The 25910-nt window shown below is 27.6% G+C and overlaps 1 protein-coding gene across 1 annotated transcript; it reads right to left on the bottom strand.

The window, feature by feature from the left end:
* Positions 1 to 3850: 3850 nt before the first annotated feature.
* Positions 3851 to 5315, bottom strand: LOC135927167 (R3H domain-containing protein 4-like). Its single transcript, XM_065463119.1, has 7 exons — positions 5163 to 5315; positions 4940 to 5118; positions 4770 to 4897; positions 4536 to 4728; positions 4402 to 4493; positions 4218 to 4359; positions 3851 to 4174 (listed from the first exon to the last, which is right to left on the bottom strand). Exons 1-7 carry the CDS (start codon positions 5222 to 5224, stop codon positions 4041 to 4043), a joined length of 930 nt encoding a protein of 309 aa, XP_065319191.1. The 5' UTR covers positions 5225 to 5315; the 3' UTR covers positions 3851 to 4040.
* Positions 5316 to 25910: the final 20595 nt, after the last annotated feature.

Here is a 25910-nt window from a genome sequence, read left to right as displayed (position 1 = left end):
GAAGGTTTATAAAATATTATTTATTTATACAAGGTACCCATATATACCGCGACAAATAATTTTAATCCTATTTTATGGTAAATATAAGGAAATAAAAAGAACCAAAACACACTTTTTAAAGTTAAGCCAAAATTTTTATTATTAATTCTTATTTTTATATAAAATTATGATCACAACACCACATAATTAAAAAAATCAACATCGGCCCAAGACATGGGTGAGCTTTATTGACATTTTCCAGGAGCTCTAATAAAATTTGCTCTTTTGAGGCGATAATTGGAAGAAAATACATTTTTTTAAAATATCTTTTCAAAGTATTTGTCTAGTTGTCTGTGACAAAGAAACCATTTGAGACTTAAGACTAGAAGGTGCAATAAAAAGACCTTGTCAATATATTTTCGTATAAATTATTTAACGATATTTTTTAAAAACATTATTCGAATCGAATACAAATAGTAAATTATATTATTCGTACGAATATGAATAGTAAATTATTCTAGTTTTTAAACGAATCGAATACGAATAAAGCACTATTCGATTCGTTTTTGAATAGGCCTACTATAATACAACCTTTACGTTAAAAATAATTATATTTATTAGCTAAAAAATTACCCGGAGCCAAAGTTAACATTGCTTCTTTTTTTTTATATAAAAGAAAAAATTATGCAAATATTTTATAAAGAGAATCACTTTGAATGGTTAGGTAATTTTGTGTTTATAAAATGAGCATTGGGGAAGCAAAGCAAAATTATTTTTTTTCTAAATCTAGCACTCTGAGCAAAATCTCCAGGCTTGCGTAATATTTTTTGGCTAAGATATTGTGTTAACCGTTTAACACTAATTTTGATAAGAAATTGATTATAGAAAAAGTTGGAACACAAAATTTGAAAAAAGAGATCAAAACTGCATTAGTATTTTATATTTAAATATGAGTGGCTAATTGGACCAAACATTTAATTTTTAAAAAAAATATTTTGTTAATATTTATATGTATTCTCAAAGTTTAAACACAAGCTAGAAACCGAATTAAAGATAATGTTTCAGGACAATGAATTTAAAAATACCAACGAAAAGCTCGAATTTTTTTATACCGTATTGTTAAATAATTTCAGTTTTTTTAAATATGCAATTTGATTCTAAGTTTGGCACCAAAAGAATAAACTTATCGTAGAAACAGGATGAGACAAAATCAATCTAATCTGTCCATAATTTTAATTTAAAAAATATATATAATTAAAATCTAACAATAACAATTTACTCAAAAACAAAACCAATTCTGCTTAATTATATTTCTTAATATTTTTCATAAAACTTGATAAAATAAATTCATTGCTTCCCTAGTTGTAATTTTTGGCATTTTGTCACTGCATTATAATAAAGTTAAATAGTTAACTTCAAAAACTTTTTTAAGTCTAAGATAAAATGATCTAAAAAATTTTGTAAAAAAGGATTGAGAAAAAAATTATAGCTGAGAATTATATTTTGCTTAACTTTTTCAATATTCAAATCCTTATTTTTTTACCATTTCCCTTTGATCAATCTTATAAGTATTAAAATTAATATTTTAAAGATGGTTTCATTTAATTTTATCAATGGGGTACAAACTAAATTAGTAGGGGTTGCGCTACAATGGTGCTCGAAATGTATGTGAGCCTGTTTGAATTTTTAGAGACCCAAAAGGCGATGGCAATTTTATTTTATACTAGCCAAAGGAAAAAGTTTGAATAGGGACCTATGGCGTTGTTATTGCACCACAGAATTTAAAAATTTTTTACCAACTTTATTCACATCAGTTACCTGCATCTTTCTTTATGGCCAACCCATCTTACTCTCTACAACTAATATAACATAATTTAATGTCAATTAATTTTACAGGGATATAAACAAACCTTAAAGAATATCGATTCTGAAGAGAGGAAAAATAGGGGCTTGCGGTACAGGTTAGGTTCATGAAACATCTGTTTGTTATCAAAACGGTTTGAACTTTTCACATTCAAACTTTTTATGTTTAGAGAAGCGTATTTTTTTAAAATTTAAATAATTATTTTCCAACTACTGGGTTCCATAAAATTAAAATATTTTAAAAATTGTCTTGTTAAACTGTAATATGGATAAGGAGAAAAAAGGTGAACACTTCTATATGCTATTGGTCAGCTTGTACCATCAATAGCTATACAAAAATGGTGACTGATACTCACCAATCATAATTGAGATAATAATCTTTAAGATTAGAAACATCGAAAGTTCTGAAAGGTTCACATCTTTCCAATAGTTAATTAAGGGAAGGTGAGGCGAGGTAGAATATCTTTTCCTTAGCAAATATGACAATTATTGTAAATATTATTATAAGCTAATCAAAATTTCTAAAAAAATAAGTACAATATGCTAAAACAAAGCAATTATAAAGTATGAGTAAATAATTTTAATATAAATGACTAGGATTAAGATTTTTGAAAAGTGTAAAACAAAATATTTCAAAAATAAAATAATATCCAATCAATGGCCTTAAAAAGTTCTGGTAAAAATATTCAAAATAAAATTTATGGTAAAAAAAACCAACCACTCCTCTTGTGAAAATCTTGGTACATCCAAGGCATACTTATTTTTCTTTATTCAAAAATATATTTATTACTAAAATATTATATTTCTCATATATAAAAATTGAAAAAAAATTTAAAAATGGTGACAAAAATTATAGTAATGGTGTTGTTAAAAGTTAGTTTTGAAAGTCATTTTATATACTTACATAGGAAACTTATAGCTATTAGTCACGTTATTTTAAATGTAACTAGTTACCATATAGTTACTTTGTAAATAATTTATATAGGACTCATAATTTTTGATTTAATTTATTTTATTGTACAAATTTAAATTATAAGATTTGATTAAAGAAATAACTGCACCAAAAAACTATACCACATAATTATTTTTATTGGAAAAAGTATCATTTTATAATATTTTACCAAAAATAAAATACATAAATAAAATTTTAATATATATTTGCACCCAAAAAAATATATAAATTATTCAATTTAAGCTTAACAACTATTTATTTGATTCTAAGAGCAAGTTATTCTCATAATTTTGGTCTGAAGATGTGCTAGTTTTTCTCTAAAATGCTAAGAATAATAAAATTTATTATTGGTATTAGATTCAAATTATTTAAATATTTCATTTTATAAAAATATAAAATAATTATATAAAAATATATTGACAAGAATATTTTTCACCTCTAATCTTAAGCACAAAAAATTATAATAATTTGATGGGAAAGAAGAAGCGATTATGTTTTAATGAAATTAAAATACAAATTAATGTTTATAATGCCAAATCAAATTGACAGTTTTTCTTATTGTTTCTCTTCATAAGACATGCGATGTTTTGAGAGCAAATTAATCTCGACTAAGAAAAGTTTTCACAATCATGCATTACCTTGTTTATTACATTTCCTGTCAGATTTATAGGCTATCAACAGAAATGACAATGATTAAATTTTATTAAAAGATATATTAAAAAATTAAATTATTCAAATATTTTATCAAATAATTGTATCATTTAAATAATTTGTTTGAATGTATAATTATGTTTATTCAAAAATAAATCTCAATTTTTTTACTAACAAAATAAATAATTTATTCTTAGTATTCTTTACTATTCATTTTGAATCATTCAATTTAGTCAAATAATTGATTTATTTTTGAATAGGCCTATATATAAATAATGATATTTTTTAAGAAAAATTCAAGAGAAGCAATGTCTTCCTTGCTTCCAAGGATGGTTTATCAGTGATAGAATGGCATTATGATTAATAATCAATTTAAAAGTTTAACCCTTTTATTTAATTAAAAATAATGAAATAAATAAATAAATAATGAACAATAAATAATATCACAATATCATTTAAAATCAATATAATTTATATCTAAATGCTTTTTTTATAAGGCATTAATATTAAAAATAAAAAACACTTAATTAATAATTATTTAAATCTGAATAATGATAAGTATAATTTTAAATTATAAAATGATAATAATTGTAATTCAATTAATTTTGACAGTATTATTATGAGTTTGAAGATCTTTTCCTAGAAATTCTACCAGGTACATTTTGGGGGGTTTAAAAATTTTATGTCTATTTTTAACAAAGGTTGTCCTTGGCTGAGTTGCACTATCACCTAATGCCAAATATAAATTATTTTAACATTTATCTATATTAACTTTTGGAATTCAAATCTAAATATTTGCATATTCCATGAGCCAACAATCTATGATAAGAATTATCTAGAACCGTTTTATATGTGGATTCTGGATAGAGAGTAAAATATTTACGCAGATCCTCTTCAATATTTAATATTTTATCCTAAAAATTTTATATATAAAATTTAAACATTTATTTTCAAACAATAGGAAGGTGATTTTTGTTAAGTAAATTTTTTATATAATTATCAATTTTCAAAAAATGTTGCTTTGCATTGGTATAAGAAGCTGGGTATACTATATATTCCTTTTAATTTTTATTAAAAAAAATTAATCAACCTTTCCTTGAATCATATTTTCTATTACATTTGCAACATTTGTTATTATGAATATCTTCTTTAATATAATATATATCAAGATCTTCATTTTCTTCTTGTATACTATCTAAACAAACATGTTTGCAGGTATTATCAATTACATCTAAATATTTTGCTTGTTCCTCCTCACTAGAATTAATAAATTGATCCCAAGCCTATTATCAAATGTTAATATGACTCAATAATTAAATAACACCTGGAAATTTTTGACATGAGAAAAAAGTAGGGTAAAAGCTGAAAAATTATCAACTACAAAATCATCAATGGATAGGCTACCAGTTGAAGAATCATGTAAATCTTGACTTAATTGTATCAAGTATTTATCTATAAATGTTTTATGATTATAAAATAATTTATTATAAGTACTATTTTCTATTATTCTTTGACGGCGTTTAGATGATCTTTCTCCAAATCTTGAAAAATTTTCAGTTAAAAAATTTTCAGGCTGATTTTTATTAAGTTTTTTTAGCTTTCTGTAATTTCCTAATCGAACTCTTATACTCTCTACTGATTCCGTTTCCGAAAAGTATATATCATCTGTCTGGCTGTAGGTTATGAAACACATAAAAATAAAATAAATTGTTGAAACTTTGATGCATCATCACTAAACTCTTGGTTAGCTATAGATACCAAATCTTTAATAACTCCCATAGATGATTTTGAGAAATTTGTTGGCAGAGAAGGTAATGACCCTGAGATAAAGAAAGGCAAACAACCACTGGTCCCTTAGAAAACTTTTAAAAATAACCGATATATGTAAGAGTGCTAAATTTTAAATAAATAATTTTTTTTATAATATATCAATTTTTTTAAAAAAAATACTTAAAAAAGAAAGTTAATTTTAAAAATAATTGCGAATAAAAGTCGATTTTGTAGTAATGGGAAGTATAAGTTAGTATTGATATTATGGAAATATATATATGAATATAGCATATTAAATTATAATATTATGAATTAATATATTCATTAATTAGATAAATTTTATAATAATTATATATATTTATGATTAATATAATATTGGATCTAGGTTACCAAACACCCAGAGCATCTATATTAATGTCATATCCTGATCTATATATATTGTTATGGTTGTATAAATGAATGTTGCATAGGCGTAGCCGGGTAGGGGGGGGTCAAGGGGAAATCCCCCCTCCCCCTTCAGAAATTTATCACTTTTGTAAATATCATTCTAAGCTAATAAAAAAAACCCCTTAGTCTTCCCCTTACTCCCTGACCCCCCAAAATGTATGCATATATCTTAAACAATAATTTGAAAGAAATAATGTAAAAGCTGATATTTTTTTAAACTAAAACTATTCATCATAATTTATACATTTTTGGAAAAAAGTATTACTATATAAAAAAAGTGAACCTAAAATGTTTTTTAATATATGGAATATAAGCCAAAGATAAGTCTTAAGACAAAAGTGATATGTATTATAATTATTAATAATAGATCCATAAAATTACTAAATAATATAATATATCAAATATAGTTTTTTATAAAGTGAGGGATTTTAATTTATTTATCTAATAAAAGTCAAATATAATTATAAAACTATTGATAAAATCAAATCATAAAATATATAAAAAATTAAAGCACCAGACAAACAGCGGAATATTATATGTTGTAGTGTTATATAACTGTTGTATGGACAAGAAAAAATGTTTTATTTATTATATATATATCTAAAACTAAAAGTGATACTAAAAATAAATACAAAATAAGGTATATATATATGTATTATCAAAAAAACAATTTAAACGAAATACATAGTTAAAGGCTAACGTGTTTAAAATAAAAACAATTTAAGTTAAACAAATTTAAAAAGTCAATCTCGATTTACATTCCCCTTTTTCTGAGAAGCCTTTCCATAATCCATCTGAGCTGTCATAGCAAGCTTGTCGTCCAAATGATTTATCATTTTGATTATCAAGTTGTTGCATATGTCGTCTTAATCGTTGGCTTGTTTAAATCGTAAGCTTCATATATCAGTGGTTATTATTATCATGTAGGATGTTGGAATATATGCATAATCAGAGAATTGATCAAATTTGAATGTTAGAATAATAAAAGGATGATAAATCAACAGATAATATTTTTAGCGTTTTTATTTTTTATATGATATTTTCAGCGTTTTTATTTTTATTTTGCGTTTTAGTATTTAATTTATTTTTACATATTTTAATATTTTAAGTTATATAATCTTTTAGATAAACAGGTTTTTGTCTACTTCGTATCGGTCTAGGAGTCGGTGTTACAATATTTTTATCATTAGTTTTAATATTTGTGTCCTCACTTCCGTCCTTCTTAGGAGAGTCGTGGTATGCAAATGTGTTATAGCATTCTCTCTTTCTTAATTGATCCAGGTGTTTCCTTGTAATACCTTTTTCTGTATAGACTTGGAACATAGTGTCACTTGCTTTCAAATTAATTGTCCCTTTGTCCCATGTGTCATTCCCTTGTACTTTATACCAAACAAAATCTCCTATATTAAAGGTTCTATTTCGTGGTAAAGTAACAAGTCCCATTTAACTCTAATATCACGGTTGAACATTCTCTTAGACGGTGTAACTCCTGTAGTGTCATTACGCGTATTTCTGAATAAATAAAAATTTGTCAAGTGCGATATCTAAGTCAATTGTGATATTCCTTTTCATATGTGTTTTGAACATTCTTACCATGCGTTCTACCTGGCCATTGGATTGCTGGTGATAAGCAGATGTGAGCACATGTTTGTTACCATAATCATTGCAAAATTTTTCAAAATCACTACTTGTGAACAGGGTTGGCATGTCTCCCTCCATCAGCGGGAGACTCCCGCAATTTTTAGTTTACACGCAGACATCTCACCCGCAAAACTACCGCAATTGGAAATCTCCGGTAAAAATCTACAGCAATTTTTTAATTTCTCCCGCAATTTTTTTTAAAAAGTATTTTAACGTTTTTAGTATATATGAGAGACATTAATTGATTATTTTTATATTTTTAAAATAAATTTTAAATATTTATTCGAGAAACATGTCTAATTTGTAAATTTCTTTCTATCCTGTTTTATTTTTATCCAATAATAAATCAACATTATTTCATTCATACAAGTCAGTACAGGGGAGTATATCAACATCGATTGCAATACAAAAATATTCTCAAAAATAATAAATAATATAGATGCAACTACAGTTGCGGCAGTTGTAATCACTTATCTTGTAGTACAAAATTCACAGAGATACTTATCATCACAATTGGTAGAATCTTTTTCCCATAATATTTAACGAACTCTAATATAAATAAAAACTATACTTGTAGAGCAAAAATGAGCAAGGCTATCATCAATGTTTTAGTACCTGAATCCTAGAGGTCAATTTTAAATGATTTGAAAGATGGGCATCTATATGCAATTCTAACAGATGCATCTAATAAGGGAAATATTAAAACATTTCCCTCGATTCTTTGCTATTTCAACAAGAATTATGTTCATCTCTACAGTTAAAAATTGATAATAAATTTTATGGCGCTATTGCTAAAAATATTATATTAAAATGTTCAAATAATACTCTAAGTAATAAATTTTTAAATAAGGCAGATATTTTTATTAAGACAATTCTAGAATATTTACAATTAAAATTTGATTTTAATAACTCTATTCAGAAACCATCAATTGATGGTTTTTATAATTTAATAAATATATTAAAAATACCGAAAGACATTGATGCCTTGTTTGAGGAGATTGTAATTCTCTTTATTTTTTATGATTCGCCAAAATACTTAAAGTTAGATGGTCTAAAAGCAGAGGAGAAATGGGTAGAATTTTTTTCGTAATAACAATAAATCCCCATGCTTGAAAAAATATGCGAGTATGTCTCCCCTCATTCTAATGCCTCATCCAAGCGCATTTTTAGCCTGATTAGGACTGCCTTGAAAAAGAAGAGAAATCGAATTGAACATTAGAGGCCGAGATAATGGTTAAACAAATTTATAATATGTCATGCCAGGAATTTTATAAATATCTCAATAACTACGGTTAACATTTAGTTCTATTATTTAAATCTCAAATAAAATATAATTAAGTTTTAGCAATGGCGTCATAAAATTTATTGTCAATTTTTAACTGTAAAGATGAACACATCTGCAGCATAATTTTGTGAATCTTTGTTAAGATTCTTCTGATTGCAATTACACATTAACAGCATGTAGTAGATTTCCTACATGTGAAATCATTCCTAAATATACCTCTGCTATTCATTATTGAATAAAATTTTCAAAATGTTAGGACAGCTTTTATAATATTTATTTACGAAATATTTTTTTTAAGGCTTATAAAATTTTAAAATTCTTTCGATGGCGGGTATTAGGAACATATCGCAACCAACATTGTGCTGACTCAATTCTTTAAATACACTCTGTTTTTACCAAATTCACTGAGTCATTATCAGATCAGAAAGCTGACATGCAATTTATTGATAATCTCGAATCTGCTATATTTACCATTATATGGTTAGCTATGTCTTTGGATTTTTCACTATTTGAAGAGAAAAAATTTAATAGTTTTATTGAAACGACCTTAATTTTGTTGAAATAGCGGAGGATCAAGAGAAATATTTTAATATTTCCCTTATTAGATGCATGTGTTTGAATTGCATATGTATGCCCATCTTTCAAATCATCAAGAATTGACCTCCTGGATTTAGGTCCTAAAACATTGATGATAGCTGCTCATTTTTGTTCTACAAGTATAGTTTTCATTTATATTAGAGTCGTTAAATATTATGGGAAAAGGATTCTACCAACATTGTGATGATAATCTCTGTGAATGTTGTACTACAAGATAAGTGATTAAAATTGCCGCAACTGTAGTTGCATCTGTATTATTTCTTATTTTTGGAGTACCTAATTATGTATTTAAACGTGATAAGTGATAATTAAGCGCCTATCCGTATAATGTTATACACACACACTGTAGATTTCCAAACGGTCGTTTTGTGGGACATTCACATAAAATATAATTTTAATTGTAAAATTAAAATCGTTTTTTTTATAAAATTTTATCTTGTTTACATTCTTATATATTTAAAAAAGATCGATGGTTTTTTATATAAATTAATATATTTTAATAAATCAAGATGTTATTTATTTTGAAAAATAGTTACCGACTTTGTATTTATATAAACTAATTATAAAAAATAATAGGAGGATAATTAAGTCAATTCAAAATCCCGGAAGGCCGGCACTTTACGGGCCTTCGGCCCACAAAAATTTTTTTTAGCATTTTTTATATTTCTAACGCAATTTTCATATTTCTCCCACATAATACCAAATTTCTCCCGCAATTTGAAAATTTTGATTTGGCAACCCTGCTACTGAGAGCTAAACGTTAGTTATTGAATTACAATGAATTTAAAAAATTGATAATATGGATTCATTCTACTATTATATTCAAAATAAAGTTAATATTGACTTAAAAAAACATTTATTTAAATTTTCGTATTTGACCGGTCAAATACAAAGTACTGTGTATATTTATATTTGAAAATATCGTCTTATTTTTATCATTATTTGCATAAGAATCACTTATATTTTGTGTAATTGTTAAATTACATTTTTTTTAGAGTTACAGTAAAAATTTTTAATATTATAATGTATAAAATATCTACATTTTGAAATTTATTTTAAATAATAAAAATATATGATGAAATATTCTCTAAAATTTTGTTATATCCATATTTTAAATAAAAAATATATTCTATAAAGAATAATAGCGCCTGGCTTCTAACAAGAATTAAATATATCAATTTATTTGACAAAATGTAATGATATCGCAAGATAAAAATTTAAGCCCGACCCTGTTCGAAAAAAATATATTAGGCCCTAATCGAAATTATTTTAAAAAAAATAGGGTTCGGGCCAGGAGTATAGTGCCATCTAAAAGTTATGGAACAAATTTAGCTAGCTCACTCATGTTGCTCATCGAGCTAGCTTAAATTTTTTCCCTCAAAATAGAGATGGCACACTATTTCTACATAATTACAATATTAAAATTCTTATCCACAAATAAATAAATTTCTGCTCAAAAGTCGGCTTGAGCCAACTCCTGAGCCGACTTGAGTCTGAGTCGATTTTTCGACTCAAAAACTCACTGAGTTTAGGGCTAAGTTGGCTTGACTCAGCCATTTAACAATACTAATCTTATTACTAAAAAACGAAGGTTAAACAAGGTAAAAAAAATATATTAATTATAATCATCGTTCGTTACAAATTTTCGGCCTAATAATTTTACGTCTTTTATATATTAAAATAAAAATTACTTGTTGATGTACTTATGCAATATGTTCTATTACACAGGGAACATTTCCTATGCTTTTTCTTCGGTGTTTCCACAAATATTTTTTTGCAAAGATCATTGCTAGATTTCAACAGGATCAAACTTTCATCTAATATCTTTAAAAAATTATCACTTATATGATTTTATAGCATAGCTAACAGAAATATAAATTTACCTGAATATCTTCAGCAAATTTAGATTGACTATTCAATAGTGAAGATTCAAAGAAATTTGTGGAATCATCCAAGAATGATAAACTGTCTGATGGGGTGAAAATAATGTCATCCTGATCCATAATTTATCAAAAGTAATCTATTTTTTAAAATTTAAAATAAAATTTATTTTAATAGAAGTAATAAAAATTTTATTTTAATAAAAGTAATAAAAATATTATAATATATTTTAAAATAAAATTATGTTGGTTTATATATCGGGCTGCAAAAAGGAAATTTTCTTTATTCGAACGAAAATGTAAACAGAGGAACAAAATAAAACTTCACATCATTTTATAATTAAAAAAAAATAGCAATTGCACAGGGAGACCTGACAAAATGAGCCTATTATCACCTTTTTTAAATATTGTTTACTATTTTTTTCAAAATATTTTTTTTCTTTTAAGATATTTTTCTGGCATTTTGTTACACCCTTTTTGATTATTTATAGATATTTTATAACAAATAAAGAAAATAATCTAAAATTTTAGAGCTCCATCCAGATGGTAAAAAAAAGTTTTATTTTTTAAGAAAATATCTCTATAATACTCTATTGAATGTTAGTTTTCAAATAAATGATATCTAGTTTTTTAAAATGAACCATGACGCTGAAAGGAAAATATTTTAAGAAAAGATATCTATTTCTCTCTTGACTGTTAATTTCTAAATTAATGTTTTCTAGTTTTCTAAATTAACTATATCTTACCAATATAATTTTATTTTTTATGATAATGTTATTTTATACATCCGTATAAGATTAATATTCATCATGACTAGGTAGTAGGTACCTTACCTTATAGACCCAAATAGTATGATAAAGGTATATAAATTTGATGTTAGAAATAAACTATGAGAAGCAAATATAATTTTTTCCGATACAAAGTGAAGTTAAGAATATATAACGTAAGGATAATCTATTAAGTCATATGTATTTTACTGATTACATAATATTTACTAAATGTTTAAAATACATAATCTAAAATGAAAATTTTTTTTAACTAAATAATTAATAGCTATTTTGTATTTAGAAGATATAGTTTTTATTTTCTTACCCTTTTCTCCTTCACACTCATAACTATACCTCACTCTAGAACTACAAATTAGATAGGGCGTAATTCCACTCATTTTGATAAATATACATCTGTATTACAAGGTTGGTATCCCTGAGAAAAAAAATCAGCAAAATTATAGGGAGGGTGGGCCTGCTTACTTTCGGCAGATCTATGACCAATGTGATAGATAAGATAAGAAGATATAAAAAGTTATAATTTTCTTATAAATAAATTTAAAAAATTGAGCCGAACCAGCGAGTGGACGATGATTATTTTTGGTTTTATCTTTTATATAAATGCTTTTTTCTAAAAATTTTAAATTATGGTCGTTATTTCAAAAATTTCAAATTCTTTAAATAAATTGTAAATATTTTTGAGAGAAGAGGTTGCGGGGGTAGGGATGGTTTAGAAATTTTTTATTGGCTTAAAATGATATTTAAGAGATCAAAACTTCATTAATGTTTTACCTGAGTTTATTTTAGGCTTATTAGGGAAATGCAAAGCTATAATTTCGTTTGCAACAATTTTAATAAGGGATTTAAAAAGAGGATGTCTAAAAAAGTATAGGGATAAGGTTAAGAGATTAATTAAAAAGAGGATGATTTATTTTTTAATGCTAATCGTACCTCTGCAGGTTTGTAAACTATATGATTTCTTTTATATAATTTTAAATATTTGTATTTTTGTATATAAAATCGCCTCGAGAGTCGACTCGAGTCGGGTCTTTATTTCGACTGGAAACTAGGCTCGAGTCTAAGCTAAATCGACTCGGCTCGGTTTAACAACATTAAATTGCACAATTAAAATCATTGATTTCATATTTAGAATTATTACATATAGCACTACAAAATCTAAATAATACAAATCATATTAAACCTTTAATAAGATTGATTGTATAAAATCAAATAGAATTTAAATAAATAAATTTAAAGAATGATAAAATTTTTAAAACTATTAAATCTCATTAATTTAGAACTTTAACTTAAATAAAGAAAATTATTTCCCGTTGAATTTGCATCAACAATTTACTAAGGATATCAATAAAAACTGTCTACAAATTATTGTATCTCATATTTGCCCTAAGCCTATTTTAAATTTACTAAACGTTCTTTCACAATTCAATTGCAAAATATATTAATAAAAAATAATCGAGATTATTGTAATCAGTTGTGTGCAGATTTTGGGAAAAAAGTTTAAAATATCGTAAATTACATTTAATGACCTTATTATTTTCCCATTTTTAAAATCTAATGAAGAGCACCTGTTGACAATATATTGTGTGTCATTTAACGTAATCCTTATTTTCATTATTTTTAAAGGAAAATCCATGATTTATATTTTTATTTTCAAATTTTATAAATGTTTTGTTGTTGTGGTCTGATTTTGTGTTGCATAATTGTCCAAAAACTATTCTAATTAGGCTTAGCCTAAAAATCAGCTGAGCTAATTAGGCATTGGCTAAGGATTTCGGATAATTATCCGTAGGCATTACACAATTTTTCTTTATATTTATTAAAAATTATTTTATTTATATTTATAATATAACCCTGAGGATAGCAGAAATCCTAATCCGATGTATAATTTTTTATTAATTATTTTTGGCTATTTTTATCTATAAACAAGGCTAAGGCTAAACAACTTTGACTAGAAAATATTTTTTATTATTCAAGGATTGGATATTTTATCTCCATCTATTTCTTCTAGAGATCATAAGATCAACTCATTTCGTGCAATGTCTATAACATATCTCTCAAAGCATCTACTTGGATTTTTTATTCATTTTTATTATATTCGTTTTAAATATTGCCTTTACTTTTATTAATGGAAAAATATTTTATTTTTCATTCGGTTAACAAATATTTTAATGATTTTGAATTAATTAATATTTCAATAACTGATTTAATTTTTTTTAATGAAATATATAAATCAAGGAATGGGCAAACCATAAATATGCGTTTTTTAAATCATTTCCAAAAATTTATGATATTTGGTGGATTGTTAATTGAAAAAAAGTACGATTTTAAGGCTTCATACATTTTAAGAAATGACATAAGAAAATAAAAATTGATCATATTTTTATGATAATATGTTGTTTATAATCAAGCTCAATGAATTTAGAAAGGTACATGATAGGGATACATAAAAGAAGAGGACAAATTAAAGTAAAATTAAAATAGGTACAGTACATCTTTTTGTGGATTTATCGTTATTTTAAATTTTTTTACCCATTTCTCCAATGCTTTTAGACCATTTATTTTGAAGTATTCTGGAGAATAGAAAAAAATAGGGGGTATAACAATCTCCCCAAACAAGATATCAAGAACTTTTCCTTATCTTTCTTTTGGAAACTATTGTCGAACTTTTTTTGACATCATATATGTTTGTAAAATTTATCATAAATTTTTGTAAAAATCACAAATTACTATAGTTCAAATTTTGCTAAAATTATTTGTCTCACATACATTTTCCAAATTTGATATTAAAAATTTGTAAGAGTTAAATATTTCAAAATATTTTGAGTTTATAGATGGACGATTTAAGATCTATTTTAGGACAAATTTATATATCCAAGTGTCTTAAATTTTAAAATGGAATGACTGGTCAACTTCCCCAGTCTTTTCTTTTCCACTACCAATCCCCTAAAAAGTTTCAAATGGTATACCACTCATTTCTAATACCAAGATTTTAACTAAATTCAAGTTAAAAAAAATAATAAAAAATAATAGCAATATTAAATTAATTTATACTAAACACTAGGGCTTTGGAACTTTTTTCTAAATCAAAAACTTTTTATTAGGCACAAAACAAAGTTCTTAAAATTTTTCAAATTTTTAATTATCTCGTGGATTAAAGAATGAGAGTAACAACTTATTACTACACCCAAACTTACTATTGGGCTAAAAACATAAATATATATTTTTTAATATTTCTTATTTCTAACGAAAGGAATTATAAAAAATAATTTCAATGGGAATCTCTCTATGAAATCAAAGGTTTTAAAAAAAATTTCAAGTATCAAAAACTTTTAACTAGTCTCATAACAAAGTTTTTAAAAATATTCATATTTTAACCTTCCTCGTGGAATGAAATGGAATAGCAGTGTGGATTTATTATATGAACCTTGCTCAAAACATAAATATATAATTTTGTTTTTACATTTTACACGGGCGTTAAAAATATTAGCACTAGAAATTTATTTGTTATTTTTTCTCCTGGGTAAAATATAATGGCAGTGCCAATTTATTATTAGAGCCAAAGGTTTTTGAACATTTTTTAATATCAAAAACTTTTAACTAAGCTTAAAACATAATTTTAAAAAATTTTCGTGATTTATTTTTCCTCTTGGAGTAAAATTAAATGCTTGTGCCAATTTATTACTAGACCCAGAAGTTTTGAACATCTATTTACTATAAAATACTTAAGTAGGCTTAAAACAAAATTTAAAAAGATTTCATAAATTTTTTTCATCGTTTGGTAAAATATAATGGCAATGCCAATTTATTACTAGACCCAAAAGTTTAGAAACTCTTTCTATTATTAAAAACTTTTAACTAAAAATTTAAAGCAAATTTTTAATAAATTTTCGTAATTTTTTTTCCTCTTGGACTAAAATATAATAACAGTGCTAATTTATTACTAAACACAAAAATTTTTGAACAATTTTTTTTAGTATCAGACACTTTAAACTAAGTTTAAAACAAAATTTTTTAAAAAATTAATAATTTAGTTGCTCGTAGAGTAGAATATAGTGAAAGTCCAATTCACAAAGGTTTTAAACAATCTTTCTAATATCTCAAACATTTAACTAGGTTTATAACAACGTCTTAAAAAAAATTCACAATTTTATTTTCCTCATGGGTTAAAATATAACAGCAGTGCCAATTTATTACAAGATCCAAAGATTTAAGAACATCCTTCTAGTATCAAAAACTATTAAATAGGCTTAAGTAAATTTTTAAAAAATTTTCAGAATTTATCTTTGTGGAGTAAAATATAATGGCAATGAAAATTTATTACTAGATCCAAAGGTTTTAGAACATCTTCCTAATATCATAAACTTTTAACTAGGTTTAAAACAAGGTCTTAAAAAAAATATAAATTTTTTCCTCGTGGAGTAAAATATAACAGCAATGCCTATTTACTACAATACCCAGGGATTTAAGAACATCTTTCTAATATCAAAAACTTTTAACTAGTCTTAAGATAAATTTTTACAAAATTTTCACAATTTATTTTTTTCTTGTGGAGTGAAATATAATGACGGTGCAAATTTATTACTTGACCCAAAGCAGGGGCGGACTGGCCATAAGACCAGGTGGGCATTTTGCCCACGATGCCGCGAGAAATGTCGATTTTTGAGGCCGATCAGAGGAAAATATCAAAAAAAAGGCCGATTAGAAAAAAAAATATATTATTTGGTTCACATTATTAACTATTATCATTTATTTATTTTTAATGATATCTCTATGATTTGAATATCACACTCCTTGACAATTGTCATGTCGTTTACTATAATTTAATGCATAAAATACCAGTAACGTCGCTTGACGCTATACATCATTACCTCGTTTTTTCTTTGCTTTTTTTCAAATGAAGTAAAAACGCTTCCGTTTGAGTAGAGTGAAAGCTAAGTTTTGATTAATTAATTATATTACATTTTTATACATTGATTTATTGTAGAAATAATATAGCCAACATTTCTTGTTCTTAATTCATTGAAATCAAATAAAATCCAGGTCGGTGAATCAGATTAAAGGTTGGATGCTTGGGTGAAACAGAATAATTCACCTGGCCAAAATAAGTTGAGAAAGCTGCAAAAAATTTCTCGATCTAGAAAAGGCCTTCGATAGAATCCCAGAGAACTTATCTGGTGGGCGCTACGCCACAGAAGGTTCCCGAAAAATATATAAGAATAATACAGGATATGTATATGGGCCATACAACAATGGTCCGTAGCACAACAGGTACTTCAGCAGGCTTCACAATAGCCGAAGGAATTCATCAAGGATCGGTTCTCAGCCCACTTCTCTTCATTACAGTAATAGATGTATTAGCACAATCTATACCTCAAACAGTCCCGTGGAATATGATATTTGCAGATGATATTGTGATACTTGCCGAATCTAAGGATGAAATGAAAGAAAGATTAGTGAATTGGATACATATCCTAAAAAAGCACGGACTAAAAGTAAATAGAGAAATGACGGAATATATGGTGATAGGAGGAGATGCAGAGAGTATTGATATAAATGAATGGCAGATATCGGCAATTGAAAGCTGCAAATATTTGGGCTCCACTATACAAACAAACGGCAAAAAGCGATAAAGAGTAAAATTAATCAAGGGTGGTTAAAAGTGCTATTTGACAAAAGAATCCCACACAAATTAAAGGGAAAAATTTACAGTTCCATAATACAACCAACTATTCTATATAGTTCGGAAACATGGCCAACCAAGGAATCAGACGAGAGAAGTCTACAAACTATGAAGATGAGAATGCTGAGGATGATTGCTGGGGTAACAAGAAAGGATAAAGTGAGCAGTACAAGAATACTAAGTAGTTTAAAGGTAGACTAAGTTAATGGTAAACAGACTTAAGCGGTATGGGAACACAATGAGAAGGCCTATGAACTACATAGGAAATAAGGTTGAGAGCTTGGAAGTGATGAGCAAATGTAAAAGAGGAAGGCCAAAACTTCAATGGGGCCATAAAGTTAGAGCCAATATAAAGAAGTATAAATTAGATAAAAGAGATTGTATGAATAACATAAAGTGGAGAGAGATGTTGAAGGAGCTTACCACCAGAAAAGGTGAAAGCTAAAGAGAAAAAAAAGAAAAAAGAAGGAAATTATGTCAGTTTCTAAAGGAAGGGGATGCCAGAAAAATAATTTAATGATATACCCCCTTTTAAAATTTTTAACTATTTAAAATTTAGATTGCAAATCTTATATTGCTGAGGATATTCAGCAGATAGAATAATTTTTAATTTCCTCTTAAAACGTGTGGAAAATCCTATGAGGTTGGGAAGTATGATTTCAGGATTTCTATCTTGAAAAAATAAATAGTAAAGATATATATATTGCGTGTTAAATTATGTAACGAATAATGTTCATTTGCCAGTGTATTCAAAGATATGGTAGCAGAATAAATGAAACGGAAGATGATCGTATGAACAAGTGAGGAGTCAAATGAAGAAGAAGGAATATTACAATATCATAATAATTCAGAGTGTGATAATAAGTGTAACAAATGTTTAATATGCGCGTATGAAATTTTTAAAAGATGTAATATGCATACAAGTGACACTAATTTATTGGCATATGAATACATTTTAACTTTGTCATTTACGCAAATTAATTGCTAGAAAACATTTAATAAATTAAAAATTACAAAAATAAGCTGAGATCTAATATTGACCAAAAAAAATTAGAAGCGTTTTTAATGATGTCAGTTGAATGAGAACCATTGGCGCAGATTGAACTAGAAGATATTCCTGTATATTTGCGTAAAGGTTCAAAATTAATGAGAGATTTATTAACGTAAAAATTATATATTTCCTTAATTCTTTTATTTGAATATTATTAATATCTATTCACAATATGATCGGTGCCTGATTTTATAAGTGCAGCAATTTTATACGCTGTAATATTGTATAACTGCAATAATTATATGTGTAAAATTAATAGATATGATATATTAAGTATGTATTTTTTTATATTTAACATGTGATGTATGATTTGATTTCATAGTGCAATATCGTTATAAATCTAATATAAAAAAATATATATGTGCAATGAATATTATTTTATATTGGTAGTGAATATGATTTTAGATGTGCATTTTTTAAAAATAAATTATAAATACTATTCTTTTATTTACTAAAAATGTAAATCTTTTGAACTTATTTTCAAAAATAAGAAGTAATAAAAATCATGTAAATCGAAGAAGCCATATAAGGGAAGGGGGCGAAGCCCCCATATAAATGAGGCCGCTATAAAAAATGCCCACGAGGCCGTAGCGTCGCCAGTCCGCCCCTGACCCAAAGGTTTTAGAACATCTTTATAATATCATAAACATTTAACTAGGTTTAAAACAACGTCTTAAAACAATTCACAATTATTTTCCTCGTGGAGAAAAATATAATAGCAGTGCAAATTTATTACTAAACCTAAAGGTTTTAGAACATCCTCTTAATATCATAAACATTTAACTAGGTTTAAAACAACGTCTTAATAATAATTCGCAATTTTTTCCTCGTGGAGTAAAATATAACAGCAGTGCCAATTTATTACAAGACCCAAAGGTTTAAGAACATATTTCTAGTATCAAAAATTTTAACTAGGCTTAAGATAAATTTTTTAAAAATTTTCACTTCACATTTATATTTTCCTCGTGGAGTAATATATAATCGCAGTGCCTATTTATTACTAGAACCAACGATTTGAACATCTTTCTAATATCAAAAACAATGAACCCGGATTAAAACAAACCAATTTAATTTTCTATTTATTCAACAAATTACCCAGCAAGCCAACCCAGCAGGCCGACCCAGCAAGTCGACCCAGCAGACCGACCCAGCAAGTCGACCCAGCAGGCCGACCCAGTACGCCAACTCGGGTCGGCTCAACAGGCCCAATGGGTCGGGCTGGGTCATGGACGATTTTTCGACCCTGGCTCAGGGTTGGGCCAATTTTTACGACTTCGACTCGGGGTCTTGGTAGAAAAAAACCAACCATTTATAAAGACATTGTGAGATAGAATGCAATTGTTGCTATATTTATTATCAAGAGCATAGATTAGTAAAATTTGTTAAAATATTAACTGTAATATATTGTCTAACTGTCAAATATGTGTAAAAGTGGAATTTTACCTAGTATTTTATAACCAATTCTATATAATAAAGAAATATCAACTATATGTCTACTTACTTTTTATAAATAAATTTCTTATACTTGTTTGGAATAAATTATTACCATGCTTTTGGGTAAGATGTACGCTTGGAAACACGAGTATGAACACGAACGCAGGTTCAATCCTGGTAAGAACCATAAAAACTTTCAAGTTTTTCTTCGATGACTGATGTGTAAATACATATGGTATGATGAATTTCGGAGCTTAGAGATGACACCCCGGTCACCGACAGGCCTGGACAGCCGGGTGCTAAGGATACCTGTCCAATAAACAAAATGAAGGACACAAATGAAAATATGAATATGAAAGCTAGGGCGTTCCCTTCATGCGACGCGCAGGATGTAGACCTCCATCCTGTGAAAAGTAAAGTAAAGGTCAAAGCAAAGAAAACAAGAATAGCAAGTTTGAATATTGGGACGCTTAAAGGTAAGACGAGAGAATTGGCATCAATGTTGAACAAGAGAAAAGTTGATATAGCGTGCATACAAGAGACGAAATGGAAAGGACAGAAGACTTTGATGATTGGAGATGGGTATAAATTGTACTATAATGGACTTGTTAGCAATAGGAACGGTGTCGGCATCATCCTCAGTCAAGATCTTACCTCCTCAGTAGTAGAAGTCAACAGGATCTCTGATAGACTAATGAAGATAAAACTCTGCATTGGTCAATCAATACTACACATCCTTTCATTATATGCTCCTCAAACGGGTTGCAAAGAAGAAGAGAAAGATGATTTTAGAGCTATCCTCGATGAAGCTGTAATGGAAATCCCTAAGGATGACCTAGTCATAATTGGTGGTGACTTAAATGCGCATGTGGGGAAAGCAAGAGATAGCTACAAAAGGCATCATGGTGGTTTTGGATATGGAGAAAGAGCAAGCCTTCGACCTTGCCTTAACCAACACCTACTATAGGAAAAAGGATAGTCATTTAATAACATACGAAAGTGGTACAAGGAAAACACAGATAGATTACATACTAATCTCTCGCAGAAGATTAAAAGATGTAATAGACTGCAAAGTCATCCCAGGAGAAGATATCGCTGCACAACACAAGCTACTAGTCATGGATTTACACATCTCAAATAAATCCACTCAAAACAAGATAAAACTGGAACCATGCATCAAATGGGGCAAATTAAAAACAATGACAGATGCCTTTGCAATCAATGCAAACATTGAAACAATAGATTCCTCACAAGTCAGTGAAAAAATGTGGACAGACCTTTCATCCAGATTAATAGACACTGCCAAATCGACACTAGGCTTAAGAGGAGGCAACAAATCATATAAAGAACTATGATGGTGGAATGAAGAGGTACAAACCACTATACAGGAGAAAAAGCCCTTTATAAAATATGGTACAAATCCAAAAATCAGATGACAAGACAAGTTACAAAATATCCAAGAAATTAGCTACAAAAGCGGTGGCTAGAGCCAAATCTATGGCATACGATGACATGTACGAAGATCTACATACCAAAGAAGGGCAAAATAAAATATACAGATTAGCCAAACAGCGAGAAAAGAACTCTAGGGATATAAACGGAGCTCCAAAAGTAATCAAAAATAAAGATGGGAAATTGATAATAAAGGAAAAAGAAATAATGAGTAGATGGAGAGAATATTTTCAGGAGCTTCTCAACTTTAATCCGCACATACTGCATCTAGACGAACACTCCCCTTGTCAAAACCTTGTACAACCTATAACACAACAAGAAATATTCACATGCCTCAAGCATATGAAAAACAACAAAGCTAGGGGTCCAGACGATATTCCAATAGAAAGCCTTAAAGACTAGGAAATGATGGAATACATCTCCTCACAAATCTATACAATAAGATACTTGGAAATGAAGAGGTTCCCCAAAAATGGAGGCAGAGCTATCTAGTTCCTATCTTCAAAAATAAAGGGGATCCACATAATTGTCAAAATTACAGGGCCATAAAACTAATGTCACACTGTCTAAAACTATACGAAAAAATAATAGAAAAAAGATTAAGAGATATAATCGAAATAGGAGAGACTCAGTTTGGCTTTATGCCTGGAAGATCAACAACCGATGCTATCCACGCAATTAGGTAAATGAGTGAAAAATACAGGGAGAACAAAAAGCTACACATGGTCTTTCTCGATCTAGAAAAGGCCTTTGATAGAATCCCAAGAAAACTTATCTGGTGGGCGCTACGCCACAAAAATGTTCCCGAAAAATATATAAGAATAATACAGGATATGTATATGGGCCATACAACAATGGTCCGTAGCACAACAGGTACTTCAGCAGGCTTCACAATAGCCGAAGGAGTTCATCAAGGGTCGGCTCTCAGCCCACTTCTCTTCATTACAGTAATAGATGTATTAGCACAGTCTATACCTCAAACAGTCCCGTGGAATATGATATTTGCAGATGATATTGTGATCCTTGCCGAATCTAAGGATGAAATGAAAGAAAGACTAGTGAGTTGAAATATCCTAGAAACGCACGGATTAAAAGTAAATAGAGAAAAGACGGAGTATATGGTGATAGGAGGAGATGAAACAGAGAGTATTGATATAAATGAATGGCAGATATCGGCAATTGAAAGCTGCAAATATTTGGGCTCCACTATACAAACAAACGGCACAATAGAAAAAGAGATAAAGAGTAAGATTAATCAAGGGTGGCTAAAGTGGAGATCTTTATCTGGAGTGCTATTTGATAAAAGAATCCCACACAAATTAAAGGGAAAAATTTACAGTTCCATAATACAACCAACTATTCTATATAGTTCGGAAACATGGCCAACCAAAGAATCAGACGAGAGAAGTCTACAAACCATGGAGATGAGAATGCTGAGGATGATTGCTGGGGTAACAAGAAAGGATAAAGTGCGCAGTACAAGAATACTAAGTAGTTTAAAGGTAGTGCCCATTAAGACTAAGTTAATGGTAAATAGACTTAGGTGGTATGGGCACACAATGAGAAGGCCTATGAACTACATAGGAAATAAAGTTAAGAGTTTGGAAGTGATGGGCAAACGTAAAAGAGGAAGGCCAAAACTTCAATCGGGCCATAAAGTTAGAGCCAATATAAAGAAGTATAAATTAGATAAAAGAGATTGTATTAATAACATAAAGTGGAGAGAGATGTTGAAGGAGCTTACCACCAGAAAAGGTGAAAGCTAAAGAGAAAAAAAAAATGCTTTTATATTAACGTATATACAAGAAATTTATTATATTTTATATAAACTAATAATAATATATTTCATATTTGTTCCAAGCATTTTTTTTTATTAAAATAAACCTCCTATCATGTAAAAATATGTTATGACAATAGGTAACCAGGCCGAAGGCCGGACAAAAGCGGGTCTGGGGGCGAAGCCCCCATAAATTTTTTAACCCCCCCCCCCCCCCCTTAGGAATATCTTGGCTACGCCTATGGAATGTTTTATAAATTATCTCAAATATTATATTGGCACAGTCATGGATGTAAATGTAAGTATTGTTATATATATATGTATTTTATTGTTATTTGGTCAAGTCATTTTTATCAAAATTAATATTGTTATTTTGTCAAATCATCTTTATCAAAATTAATATTGTTATTTTGTCAAGTCATTTTTATCAAAATTAATATTGTTATTTTAAAGAGTCAGCATTATCATAAAAAATATGGAGAAGATTATTAACAAATTTATATTTATTTTTAAAAAGTCCATAATATAAAAGCCCTAAAAAAAGTAAAATATTATTTTTATGATTTTTTTTTAAAATTGTTAATTAATTAATTTTTTTTCTTTTTGTGAAATTTACTTTTTTAATTTTCCCATTTATGATTTTGTGAAAATTATTTGATATTTTTTTTTACTTATGAAATAAAATAATGTTGTTGTATGTTTGTTTGTGAATTCATTGAAAGAAAATATTATAAACCCGAACCATGAAAAGTATGAATTTAATCTAATTAATAAAGTTTGAAAATATTTCAGTTATTAGAAAAGTATTTTTTGAGCCTCCTGAGATTGAAAGGGACTATTGACGCCACTGCCTATTACATATTCTTATGTTTAGTTTTGTTTTCTTTGGCCTTGTTTTGGTATAATGCGTTGTTTATTACTCTCTTTACTCTCACGACAATGATCATTTGTAAATAATTGAAACCTGATTCGAGATAGAGTGAACAAAAGATTGTTTACGGCGAAAGATATATATTTACAAGGATATTATAAGTTATCTTATTTTTAACTTGTATTACCTTTTTGATTTTAACGTTGTGATTCAATTAAGACGACGATTTGATTTTAATATAATAAAAGATCCATTTTTTCTTTTATTACTTTTGTATATGATGAAACCAATTGAAAGCTATGGGTTGCTACGTAGTGTAGCCGAAGCCGCGCCTGGCAACTAACTCCTGAATCCCCTATTGATTTTTCTCCTTATTAATTTCGTGAATGATGATTAACTTAATTTAAATTCACGAGTTTCTCCGTAGTGTGACCTTGGTCGCTAATGTTGTTAAACGCTGTTTTTAAATGGAGAACGCTATCGCTACCTCTGTTTACCAGAAAAAATAAAATTAATAATAAATGTGAGCAAAAGAGGACTGGTGATGCTATAACCTCGTGGGTTAATCTTTTCTAGCTACCTCATTTTTTATGGGGGCTTTGCCCCCATACTTCTATTTACCAGGCTTTGGCCCATTGATTAACCGGTATAGTTTTTATTATTTATTATTTCTTATATTTTTGTTTATAATGATAGGTTAAACACAATATTGTAGTTTTCACATCTTACTAAAAAAAAGATCATATCACTTCCTTTGTGTGTGACCATGCCTTTCCACCATTTGTCATCACCTTGTACTTTGTACCAAACAAAATCTCCTACATTAAAGGTTCTATTGCGTAGTAATGCAACGTTGATTTTGTTCTCCTTTACTTCCAACGGTTTTAATAAGTCCTATTCAGAGTTGTTAAAGGATCGAATCAAAAGATCGTCGATCCTGGATTCGATCCTAAATTTGTCAATTTTCTCGGATTTAAGATCCTGACCTTAAAATGTGGATCGTGATCGAGATCTTTTTTTAAATATTCGATCCCGATCCTTTTAAAAATTATTTTTTTACTTAAAAAGCAATAAATAAAATAAAAATTTTGAAAATTAATTTTAATATTATTTAAAAAAATATATCTCTCTACATCATATTTTATCAACCAGTATTCCACCAGATTTTATATTTCAACCATTTGCCAAATTTTTTGTAAGAACAAGTTATATTTATTAATTATATTATAATATAAATTCTAGGTTTTAATAATGTACTCCATTATAGATTTAGAAAATGATATATCTACTTCTATTGATGTGACAGCAATTTTTATTATTTGTGAAGATCATAACAATATGCATATAATAAAAATTATAGATTTCCTCACTATATGATGACAATAATATATTAGCATCAATAATTCACCCAAAATTTAAGCTCAATTGGCCTTTTATTAATCTGCCACAAATTGTTGCTAAAAGAAAGGTTAATTGCCCATTTAGAAAATATACTGGGTTAACCATATGCAGATCCTTCAAAGGAATGCATGGATCGATACCTTTTTTGGGAAAAACTTGTCACAAAATGCTCTTTCCGTTAATAATTTTTTTTATTCTAATGATGATTCAGTGAATATTTTTAATAATTATGTTAATTTAAAAAAAACATTTATTGAATATAACACACCTTTACTATCAAGCACTCCTGTAGAGCGCTTGTTTTGTAAAGCTAAACATGTACTTAATGAAAAACGTGGTTTAAATGATGATAATTTAGAAAAAACTTTATTATATTATTCAATTACAACAA

This window comes from Gordionus sp. m RMFG-2023, chromosome 3, assembly GCF_954871325.1.
Source record: "Gordionus sp. m RMFG-2023 chromosome 3, tfGorSpeb1-WG-v2, whole genome shotgun sequence".
NCBI classification, from domain to species: Eukaryota; Metazoa; Nematomorpha; class Gordioida; order Chordodea; family Parachordodidae; genus Gordionus; species Gordionus sp. m RMFG-2023.
This window is presented reverse-complemented; position numbering and strand designations above follow the sequence as displayed.